This window comes from Ovis canadensis, chromosome 5, assembly GCF_042477335.2.
Source record: "Ovis canadensis isolate MfBH-ARS-UI-01 breed Bighorn chromosome 5, ARS-UI_OviCan_v2, whole genome shotgun sequence".
NCBI lineage: Eukaryota > Metazoa > Chordata > Mammalia > Artiodactyla > Bovidae > Ovis > Ovis canadensis.
In genome coordinates this window covers 70003570-70015644 of record NC_091249.1, presented here as the reverse complement: position 1 = coordinate 70015644, position 12075 = coordinate 70003570, and the positions used below count along the sequence as shown (strand labels likewise).

Here is a 12075-nt window from a genome sequence, read left to right as displayed (position 1 = left end):
CCTGTCACTTTTCTCTACCCCTTAGGCAATGGGATGGCATATGAGTCTGGTGAAGGCTGCCTGAAAGAGAAATATCCTGGCTTACTGGGCAGAAAGGTGTTTATTGGGAGGACAGAAAGGAGTGGAAAGAGCGTGGAAACAGGATCCTAGGGAGGCTGCTGAGAGTGGGAGGTAGGAGTCTGAGGTGGGGAGTGTCTGATCAGGGGCTGCTGCTTGAGTGCTTGCCATGAACGGTCTTCAACTTGGCCCATGTACTTTCCTCCCTTGTTCCTTCCTTGTTCCCATTTCCAAGTTCTGAGAGGCTAAGCCTGTCCCTCAGCTGTGGTGATGAGCGGAGGAAGTTGGGGAGGATGGGGAGGGAAGAGGGAGAGTGAAGAGGAGGAGAAGGAATGGGGAGGGGCTGATTTCTGCAGCCTCTAAAATGGGAGGAAACATGCCTCCATTGAGACTGGGTGTGGAGGAGGAAACCCCAAAACATGTAGGTGCTGCTACGAAGGGCCTGAATGAAAACATGACAAGTGTTGTGTACCACCACGACCCACGGGCTATCTCTGGGATCTGGGAAATAGGTCGTGGTGGCAGAGATCTAGGTGTGGTCAGCATAGCTGGACAGGCTGGCGTTACCCTCTAGCAGAGTGCTGGAGCTTCACACACCCCAGCAGCCTCTCCTCTTTCGGTAATTAAAAGGCTCACTTGCTGAACCATAAATCGAAACCCTGGCATTTTAGTCAACTCTGGTCTCTCAGTTGATCCCCAGACTCTGTCTGGCTCAGTGCATTAGGAGATGATGCTGATTAAGAGCAAAGGTTCAAATCTCAGGGGGCACCTCACACCTTGGAGGTCTGGCTGTCTTAGAAAAGGCAGTCCTGTACACCATGGGGGCTGGAGGTAGTGCAGAGCCATCCCTGCAAACACACAATGAAAGTGGGGGGGAACCTCTCACTCACACAGAACCAAAGAGCAGAAAGTGGCCTCGCACATGTAGTCCAACCCACTCAGTAGCAGAAACTCCGCTTACAAAGGTTGGCCTCATTTAGCCCTGAGAACTGGGAGGAACCAAGCCTCCCACAGTGGGAAGGGTTGTTAAGAACAAGGGTGAACTGCCCCTAGATAGACAAATTGAGCATGTCATCTGCATCCAAGGTTTTGGGGATGGAAACTTTCTCTGCATCTGGGAGGCTGTCAGAGGAAACATACACACAGAGAAAGCATTGATCTGGTGTCAACTAATAGCCCTAAGGAGATTATACTGTGACAGTGACTTTCCTTTCTGGAAATGCTGATTTCCTGGAAGGAAACACACCCATCAGCATCAGCAGCATCTCAATATATGCACATAATCAGGTTTCTATGAGCCAGGGGTGGGGAGGGACTCATGGCCACCTACGGTGCTGCTGAACATCTATCCACCATCGGACACACTGCCACCTCGGATAGAGTGAGTCCAGAAGCTCATCATTTGCCCAAGAATAGATCTACCTTGGAGAAAAGCCAAGGAGAGAATGGGAAGCTGGAGCCTTGAACTACATTGGAACAGGGTCCCATGTGCATTCTAGTTAGGGTGACCTTAAGTCCAGATTTTCCAGGGAGAGTCTCAGTTTACACCTGCACTCCTGGTAGTGTCCCTCTTCTATCTCAAAAATGTCCTAGTTTGGATGATGAATTATACAGTGACTCTTACTTTAATGGTTTTTTTATGGAATAATCAGGACTTTAGGCTAAGGCCTGATGCAAATGCCCCACTAGAGTAGTAGAGATGGCCCTAGAGAGTTCACGATAGTTTCTTCCAGGGAAGACTATTCATGTGTTAAGGTAGGTCTTTGCTCTTCTCTGTCACTTCTGAACTATCCTCCCACTCTCCTCAAGACTTCCCAGCTTGGACTCACAAGAACAGACTACCATCTCCTACTCTGCCTTGTTGCAGACATCACTTTCCCTGTTTCCTTGAGGAACTGAGCTCCCGGCTCACTGTCATTCTCTCCACCACAACGGATCTTACCTCGATGATTTCATCTAGTCTTTGGGCTTTCATCTTAAGCCTAGACTTCTTTCTTAAATGCTAGATGTGTATAGACGCAACCATCTACTAGGAATACTAAGGCATCTGAGACAATGTGCTGCAAACCAGGCTTTTGCTTCCCCTCACTAACACCTCAAAACCTGTTTGTTCCTCTTTTGGATTTCAACTCCATCTCAGTAAAAGGCAACCTTGTCTTCAGTTACTCAGGATTCACTTTGAATCCTCTCTTTTTATACCCAGAATTGGATTTGTCAGAAAACCCTATTGTTTCTACCTTTAGAATAAACCAAAATCTAACCACTGCCCCCTCCCTCCCTCCACAGCCAGCACCTTTGTTCATTTCACCGTCAACACCGCCCCCCTTCCCGCCCTAGCTCCCCCAACCCCGACCCCCGGATTCTTACCATATCCGCTTAACCAGTCTCTCTGCTTCCACCTTTCCTGTCTACAGTTTACTCTCAACCCAGCAACCAGAGGGGTTCTGATTACAATGCAAGTTAGATCATGTCACGCTTCTGCTCCAAGCCCTATAACATGGTTGAAGTCACATTCCTCATTATGACTGAGCAAATTCTGAATCTGAATCCCTGTCACCACTCTGGCCTCATCTTGTAGGAGCCCCCTCCCTTCCCTAATCCAGCCCCTCGGCTTCAGGTCAGGGTGCTCCTTCCCCAGGGCCTTTGATCTGTCCTCGCTGTTCCCTGGGCCTGGAATACGCTTCCCGCACTCCTCTGTTTTTCCTTCTCACCACTCAGCCAGCCCACCCCCGACCAGACTATTAACATTGTAGTCACCCCTACATAAATTCTATCCCCCTTTCCTGACTGATTTTTTCTCCTTAGACCTTATCATCAGCACACCACTTATATTCCTTACACGTCCTTTCTGTCCATCCCACCAGAGTATAAGCTCCAGTGGGCAGAGATTTCTGTGTATTTTGTTCACTGGTGTTTCTCCAGTATCTAGAAGGGTGCCTAACCTACTGTGCTCAGTATATATTTACTGACTAAATGGATTAAAGCATCAGTTATAGGCATCCTTAGTTTGCCTTTGGGGATTTTGCAAATTTCTAACAAATTCCAAAAACCACCGAAGGGAGTAACTATGACCTTCTATTCCAACTTTCTGGCATGCAAAGAAATCTTTTTGCCTGGATCTATTGGTACCCACACTTTGCCTGTATTCTATCTAGAAAGGGGATCCGCCACCTCAATAAAAGCAAGTGCAGTCTTTTATTGAACCAGAATCTTCTAAGTTGTATTCACTGGTTCACTGTCCCCTGAGGGAACAAGCCTGCTTCCTGATCTACACAGTCTATTATGGTCTCTCTGACCCTTGTCTTCTGCACTCAAACAATCCTAGTGTCTTTCTAGGTTTATCCAGTGATGTAGCTTCTATTTCCTCACCATTGCAGCCCTCCTCTGGATACACTGCCCACCTACAGGAAGGTCCCCCAAACTGGCCACATATGACTCCTGCTCTAACCCCCATAGAGAACAATGGGATTATCCCTTTCCTTGGAGTTATGACTCTCTGGTATGTCATAAAGGTAGTGTTTATGTGTGGTAAGGGGCTTGGTACCTTGTGATAGGCTTTGCCTGGACTTACAGGGGGTAGAGGTAGCACCTGGACATATAGGAGGAGCCACAGTTTTGGGGGCCTGTGTGTACTTGTGGTTGTATGAGGTGGCTGAACAAACTGTGCAGCAGTGCAACTGATGAATGTGCCAGAGAATGAAAAAGGTTGGGAAAGCTGTTTGGAAAGAAGACCTGCAGGGTAACTAGCACATGAGTGGGGGGTTGGATGTATGGGTAGTGGTCTGAGTTACGAAAACCTTGCCTAATGGCACCACATCCTGGGAAGTCTCCTAAGGTGCTCCCAGAGGTCTTCTGATCTTTGGGCTTTCCCATTGTTCTATGATTATGGAGTGTCTGGGTGAAGACAGTGAAGTGTGATTTGTGGGGGTTGTACAGTAGAACTGAAGTCTAGTTCCTGAGCAGGCTGGTTAACTGCACATCACCTTCATCATCTGTAAAATAACACCCACCTACTGGGATACTCGAGCATGCTGCTGCTGCTGCTGCTAAGTCACTTCAGGCGTGTCCGACTCTGTGTGACCCCATAGATGGCAGCCCACCAGGCTCCCCTGTCCGTGGGATTCTCCAGGCAAGAACACTGGAGTGGGTTGCCGTTTCCTTCTCCAATGCATGAAAGTGAAAAGTGAAAGTGAAGTCGCTCAGTTGTGTCCGACTCGAGCATAGCCAAAGAGTTAAAAGATGCAAAAGTATCAATACTTGTAAAATGTGAAGAGCTATTTAAAAGATAACTATTTTACTTTTTTTTTTTTAAATTAACCATTAGGAGGATAGTGAAGCAAAAATTGTTTCTTGGCCCACGCTCTGAAAGGATTGAGTCTTTCAGCCATTCCACTCAGAGATGGACTCTGGCCTAGATGATCCAACCCTCTGGTTCCTGAGATTGGAGAGGACGCACCTGAGAATGGGGATGACATAGTTGTTGGGGAAGATGCCGACTCGCCCGGTCACCAAGGAGACGCCCCTGAGCCAGCCGTCCTGGTACTTGCCCAGGACCCTGACACCCTCTCCCTTCTGTAGGTCCAGTTCATCAGGTCCATGGGCTGAGTAGGCGTGCAGAGCTACGAACCTGGGGAAACACAGGGAACTGGTGAAGGACGCCGGTGAGTGTGCCTGATGGAACCAGCAAAGGGTTAAAAGGAGAGGAAAGCTCAGAGTCCATGGCCCAGTGGTTAGCACCAAACATCTTTTAAGAATTGAAACCTCACTATGTAAGGCAGATAGAAATGGTGGAATCTTATTGCAGTTGCAGTGGAGGGCCCCAAATCCCTGCCCTCTCCATCTCTTCCCTCCTGCATAGAGTACTCTGAAGCTCCAGGTCACTCACTGAGGTCACATCAGTATTTTGACATTGGGGAAACTGGCTGAGAATAGAGAAAGGAGTTGGTGGCCAGGAATCAGTGGCAGAGTTGGGTCGAAAGCCTGAAAGTGATGGTTTTATATAGGATGTTTGTTCACACTGCTTAGAGTACCCTCAAGACAGTGGTCACAGCCATCAAGGTTCAGGGAACCAAGGGGTCAGCATAGAAGCCTCTCTGATCCATTCCCTCTCCTGAGGGTAGTGACGTGTCTGACTCACAAGATGCTAGCTTAATGTAGGCAGGAGATGGACCTGGGGTAGTGGGAGGCAAGGGTTAATTTCAGTGTTTCGGCACACAGTAGAATGAATATTGGCTGCATTGTGGGATGGAGGAGGATGGGCTTGAAACGTGGTAGAAATGTTCTTGGGTTGGAGCAATGACTTTCTACTCTGAAGTCCACATAGTAGCTTGGGTAGATAACATCCAGGTATGAGCTGGGGGATAAAGACCCTGGGGAGTAGTTAGGCTTTGGAAGGAGAATAATTACCCAACTAAAAGTATTAAAAATAACCCACTTTGCTTTCCCAGATTTGGCATTAAAAGTGTTTGGCTTCGAGCTGGATAGATGCTAAGGCAGCAGTTCCCAACCTTTTTGGCGCCAGTGGGATGGTTTTAGGATGATTCAAGTACACGTTCAAGTGCACAAAGTACATTTATTGTGCACTTTATCTCTATCATTATTATACCAGCTCCACCTCAGATCATCAGCATTAGAGCCCAGAGGTTGGGGACAACTGCTCTAAGGACTTTGAGGCACTGAAAGGTTTTATCAAAGGGGCTAGGAGAATGTTCTCATCTGCAAGATTTCTTTCCCTCCTGAAATGTTATATTTATTTCTCACTGATACAGCAGCATCTACTGATGACCAAGCATTGTGAATCTAAAGAAAGACAACAGAAATCACTCAGTACCCAATCTCCCTGTAGGGTTTTGGTACATAATCTAGTCTCTTTCTGCTTTTGTAAAATAATGAGCCAGGATGATGTAGTTCGGTAATTTGTAATTTTCATCGTTTCCTTTGGACATTGTAAAGGAAGGGAAGCTGTTGTTTCTCTGCATGGGATGGTTAGGGATGGGGATGCTCGATGACAGAGGGATGGCAAAGATGACCGCTCTGTGCCAGGAACAGGAGTGGAGGGTTGAATTCTTTTTTTTTTTTTTTTACTCACATGTTAGCTGAGAGGTGTTGCTGGGAGCCAGGAAGACTGACAATGGCCGTGGAATGTCCTGGGGAGGCAGGTGCAGGGTGATAGGTGCTGACCTGCAGAAACAGCAAGCATTAGGAGCCAGACCCACAGCAGAGCTGCTGCATTCTAATGCAACTAAAAGCCAACAGGCACGCCCAGCACCACCCATCGTGTGTCTTTTTCTCTGTGGTTTGTGGCTGTGGGCAGAGCAGAGTGGTGGTGGATTGGTTTATGGTCTGTTGGGGTGGTATGCCAGGGTCACATTCCAAAAGACTGCTCAGATAAGGCTTAGGATGAAGGCTCGTTCAATTTACAGTCAACAGAGCACTGTCAGGCTCTTCTTTATGTTCCCCCGGCCCCTCTCCACCCATTTCCTAGTGCACTCGCCTCCCTCTAAGAAAACCTGTTCTCGAAAAATGATATGACGGCTAATGTTGAGAACACTCGCCAGGCAGTTTTAAGTGCTTCATAAGTATCAGCTAGTTTAATCCTTATTAAAGGAAGTATTATTATCCCTATTTTTGGATGAGGAACTGAGGGAAAGAGAAAAATCACTCAACTAGAATGAACCAACATTGAAAACCAGGTACTCCAGGTCCTGAGCCCATACTCTCACTAATGTTAGTATTAACACACACACACACACACACACACACACCGGTTTATCCTGTGACTTAGTGATGGTGAATCTGCAACCTCTTCACTTTTCCAGGCTGAAAGAGGGAGCAAAAATTCTAAAAGCATCTGGAAACTGCCAACTATCCCGAGGCTTCTCTTATTATCTAATGTCTTACCTTGCTTATTTTCTTCTCAGCACATATCACAGACTGTGATTGTTTCCTTGTTTATTTACTGACCATCCCCCATCACTAGACTACAAGTTCATGAGGAAGGGACTATGTCTTGTTTATCTTGTGTTTCTTATATGCTTAATATGTTACTTGTAACTTAATGAGTGAATGAAAACATCTTTCTACCCACTACACCAAATATTAATGAAATCTCAACTATTTCCATGCCATCCAGAGTAAACACATTCAACCAGTCTTCAGTTATCTACCTTTTAGGAATGGTAGCTACATATATGTGCCTTTTTAGGACTGTGCTTTGTGGGTACAACTATTATTTGCATAATGTGTGTTTGAGCAGTTGTGAATCCATTTCTGAGTATGTATGTACAAGTGTGTATGTTTATTCAGAACCTGTGACAATTGTATGTACATGTTTGATGGCACTGGTCTATTGTATATCTTATTGTGTTCATGCATGTGGGTCAGATAAGCATGTATGCTATTGTGACATATGTATGTATGGTTGTGAACGTCTATCTGGAATTCTATATATATGTCTATGAACCCTAGAGGTGTGTGCAAGAAGGCATGGAAATAGTTTTGTGTGTGTGTCAATGATTGTATAAATATATGTATGGTTGTGTATGTGTGTGTGATGTTTCAATTCAGTTATAGGATCAGAAAACCATTCCAGTTAGATAGTAAGAAGGGTTGGCAAGAGTATGCTGCTGCTGCTAAGTTGCTTCAGTCGTGTCCAACTCTGTGCGACCCCATAGATGGTAGCTCACCAGGCTCCCCCGTCCCTGGGATTCTCCAGGCAAGAACACTGGAGTGGGTTGCCATTCCCTTCTCCAATGCATGAAAATGAAAAGTAAAAGTGAAGTCGCTCAGTCGTGTCTGACCCTCAGCGACCCCATGGACTGCAACCTAGCAGGCTCCTCCATCCATGGGATTTTCCAGGCAAGAGTTCTGGAGTGGGGCGCCATTGCCTTCTCTGTGGCAAGAGTATAGAGAAATCTAAACCCTCATACAGTGTTGGTGGAAATGTAAAATGGTTCCAGCTCTTTGGAAAATAGTTTTGCAGCCCCTCAGATAACTCATAGAGTTACCATATGATTTGCTAAGTCTGACATCCAAGAGAAATGAAAACATACAACCACACTAAAACTTGTATGTGAATTTTACAGCAGTATTATTTATAACAGACAAAAGGTGGAAATAACCTAAATGTCTATTGGTTGAAGAATGAATAAAGAAAACATGGTATATCTATACAATGGAATAATCTTTTACAGTGGAATATTATTCAACCACAAAAGAAATAAAGTATTGATATATGCCATAACATGGATAAACTGTGAAAACATTTTGCTGATTGAAAAAAGCAAGACACAAGAAACATTACATAGTTCTATTTATATATCTTAAGTGGGTTAAATGTAAAATGTATTTTATGGTATGTGAAATATGATATTGTATATAAAATATATTTTAATAAGCTTTTTAAAAAGTCCCAAACCATATGATTATCTTAATAGATGTACGAAAAGCTTTTTATAAAGTTTGACATCATTATGATAAAAACTCTCCGGAGAGCAGGCAGAGAAGGAACATACCTCAACATAATAAAGGCCAGATATGACAAACCCACAGCTAGCATCATATTTAATGGTGAAAAGCTGAAAGTATTTCCTCTAAGGTCAGGAATAAGACAAGGAGGTCCATTCTCACCACTTCTGTTCAACACAGTTTTGGAAGTCCTAGCCACAGCAACCAGAGAAAAAAAGAAATAAAAGGAATCCAGATTGGAAAGGAAGAAGTGAGACTGCTACTGTCTGCAGGCGACATGACACTATACATGGAAAATCCTGAAGACACCGCCAGAAAAACTACTATAGCTCAGAGCCCATCAAGAGCTCTAGTAGTAAAGTTGCAGGATACAAAATTCATATACAGAATCTGCTGCATTTCTATACGCTAACAATGAAAGAGCGGAAGAAGAAATTTAGGAAAAAGTCCAACTTGGTGGGGAATCAATATTATTAAAATGACCACACTACCTAAGGTAACCCACAGATTCACCGCAATCCCTATCAAAATGTCAAAGGAATTTTTTTTTTTTACAGACCTAAAATAATTTAAAAATCTGTATGGAAACACAAAAGACTCCAAATAGCCAAAACAATCTTGAGAAAGAAGAACAGAGCTAGAGGGATGACAATCCTTGACCTCAGATTACAGTAGAAAGTTACAGTAAAAAAAAATGGTACTGGCACAAAAACAGACACATAGATCAATGGAACAGGTTTGAGAGCCCAGAAATAAATCTACGTACTTATATTCAATTAGTCTATGACAAAAGAATCAAGAATATACAATGGAGAAAAGACAGTCTTTTCAATAAATGATGCTGAGAAAACTGGACAGCTACATGTAAAAGAAATTAGAACATTGTCAAATACCATGTTCAAAAATAAACTCAAAAAGGATTAAAGACTTAAATGTAACACTGGATACGATAAAACTTAGAGTAAAATATAGACAGAAAACTCTTTGATATAAATTGTAGCAATATTTTTGGCTCTGTCTCCTAAAGTAAAGGAAATAAAGGCAAAAATAAACAAGTGGGACATAGTTAAAAAAAGTTTTTGCACAGCAAAGGTAACCATTGACAAAATAAAAAGACAGCCTACTGAATGGGAGAAGGTATCAGTAAATTATGTGACCAGTAAGAGATTAATATTCAACATATATAAATATCCCACATAACTCAACATAAAAAACCCAAAATGATATGATTTAAAAATGGACAGAAGAATGGAATCGACATTAAATGCGATGGTAAACGGCACATGAAAAGATGCTCAATGCTGCTAATCATTAGGGAAATGCAAATCAAAACCACAAGGACATATCACCTTATACCAGCCAGAATGGGTGATTATCATCAAAATGAACACAAATAACAAATGTTGGTGAGAACAGGAAGAAAAGGAAACCCTCATACACTGTTGGTGGGAATGTAAACTGCTGAAGCCACTGTGGAAAACAGTATGGAAGTTTCTAAATTTTTAAAATTTAAAATTTTTCAAATTTTAATTTTTAAAAATTTAAAAATAGAACTACCAAATGACCCAGAAATTTGACTCCTGAGTGCATGTCCAAAATGTCCAAAAACATTAATTTGAAAAGATACATGCACCCTGATGCTTACAGCAGCATATTTTACAATTGCCAAGATATGGAAGCAATGTAAGCGTACATCAACAGATGAATGGATAATGAAGATATGGTACATATACACACACAATGGAATATTACTCAGCCATAAAAAGAACAGAATTTTGCTATTTGCAGCAACATGGATGGACTTGGAGGGCATTATGCTACGTGAAATAAGAAAGAGAAAGACAAATACTGCATGATATTACTTAATACCCTTTCCCCAGTATAACTCTATTAGCCAAATCTCATCCCTGCTACTGCTTTCTTGTGATTTTTTTTTTGGAGGGAAAATGTATGTATGCATATACCAACATCATATATCTTTACCTGTTTATTTTTTAATTTATAGAAAAATGCCACATTATGGACACTAGTCTATTGTTTTTTCCTTGTATCAATACATTTTTAAGATTTGGGGGGCTTCCCTGGTTTCTCATTGGTAAAGAATCTGCCTGTAGCACAGGAGATGTGGAAGATCCCCTGGGGAAGGAAATTGCAACCTACCCCAGTATTGTTGCCTGGAAAATCCTATGGACAGAGGAGCCTGGTAGGTGACAGCCTATGGGGTTGCTGAAGAGTTGGGACATGACTTGGTGACTAACAACAACAACAAACAGTGGAATCTAAAAAATACAACAAACTAGTGAATAGAACAAAGAGAGAGCAGACTCACAGATACAGGGAACAAACTTGGGGCTACCAGTGTGAAGAGTGGGGAGGGACAATACAGGGGTCGGGGAGTGGGAGGTACAAGTTATTGGGGTATAAGATAGTCTACAAGGATGTATTTACAACATAGGGGATATAGCCAATATTTTGTAATAACTGTAAGTGGAATATGACCTTTAAAATTTTATTAAAAAAAAAAAAAAACCCAGACCATTCCTTGGTCATCCATCTGAAAGTCTCTAGTACTTCATGAAGTGTTGTGAACTTTGCAATCAAACATTGTCATACTGGTTCCCTCAAACAAGCTGCCAGCTTTGGGTTAGGCTGCTCCTCCCTTGCGACTGGGCAAGATATAATCCTTCTGGGATTGGGAGATATGCCAAGGGAGAGCCGCGTTATGTGAACAACTAATCTTATGTTTGTGAAGGCTGCTGGATCACTGATTAAGCAGGATGAACTTCACATAACACCTATGACTTTCCATTGTTATGCTTGAGTAAAAAGTCCTACCATCCATAAGCACTATTAATCATTTAGGGAGGAGGAAGATGCCAAAATGCAAAGAAAACCATCCTTCCATTACACCTAAAGAAGTTATCCTTTTACTTCTCTAGGTCTTCAGCTGGAGAGATGGGTATTTCGCTCCTAATTGAAACAGGGAAACCTGCCAGAACTGAAATCACTGGGTTTGTGTTGGATTTCTTTCTAAGGTGAAATGGGAAGGGAGGCCAGATTTTCAGTTTGAGGTGTCAGGGAGGAGAAGGGAAAATACAAATGGGGAAGGAGAAGGAGGGAGAGAGGGAGATGGTGGACAGCTCTGAGAGTGGGGCAGAGAGTCAGAAACTGGGACAAAGACACTTGGGGGCAAGAGAAAGATCCAGGGGGACAGAGGAAGGAAGAAGAAAGGGGAGATTAAGACTGGGGAAACTCTTATAACTCATTCAGAAGACAACCCAATTAAAAGATGGGCAAAAGTGACTTCCCTGGTGGTCCAGCGGTTAAGAATCCATCTTGCAATGCAAGAAATGTGGTCTTGATCCCTGGTTGGAGAACTAAGACCCACATGCCTCAGAGCAACTAAGCCCATGGGCTGCAACTACTGAGCTGGCGTGCCACAACCAGAGAGTCCATTCGATGCAATGAAAGATTCTGCATGATACAACAAAGACTCTACATGCCCACAACTAAGACCTGCTGCAGTCACATGAATTTTTTTAAATGGGCAAA

The 12075-nt window shown here is 43.2% G+C and overlaps 1 protein-coding gene across 3 annotated transcripts in view; it reads right to left on the bottom strand.

Moving 5' to 3' along the window:
- SH3RF2 (SH3 domain containing ring finger 2) overlaps window positions 1-12075 on the bottom strand; it is a 146161-nt gene that overhangs the window by 27990 nt on the left and 106096 nt on the right. For all 3 annotated transcript variants that reach the window (XM_069592335.1, XM_069592336.1, XM_069592334.1), the window contains exons 6-7: window positions 6146-6237; window positions 4514-4684 (exon numbers count right to left, since the gene is read on the bottom strand). In XM_069592335.1, the coding sequence (XP_069448436.1) occupies window positions 4514-4684; window positions 6146-6237 (263 nt within the window). The remainder of the gene's footprint in view (window positions 1-4513; window positions 4685-6145; window positions 6238-12075) is intronic.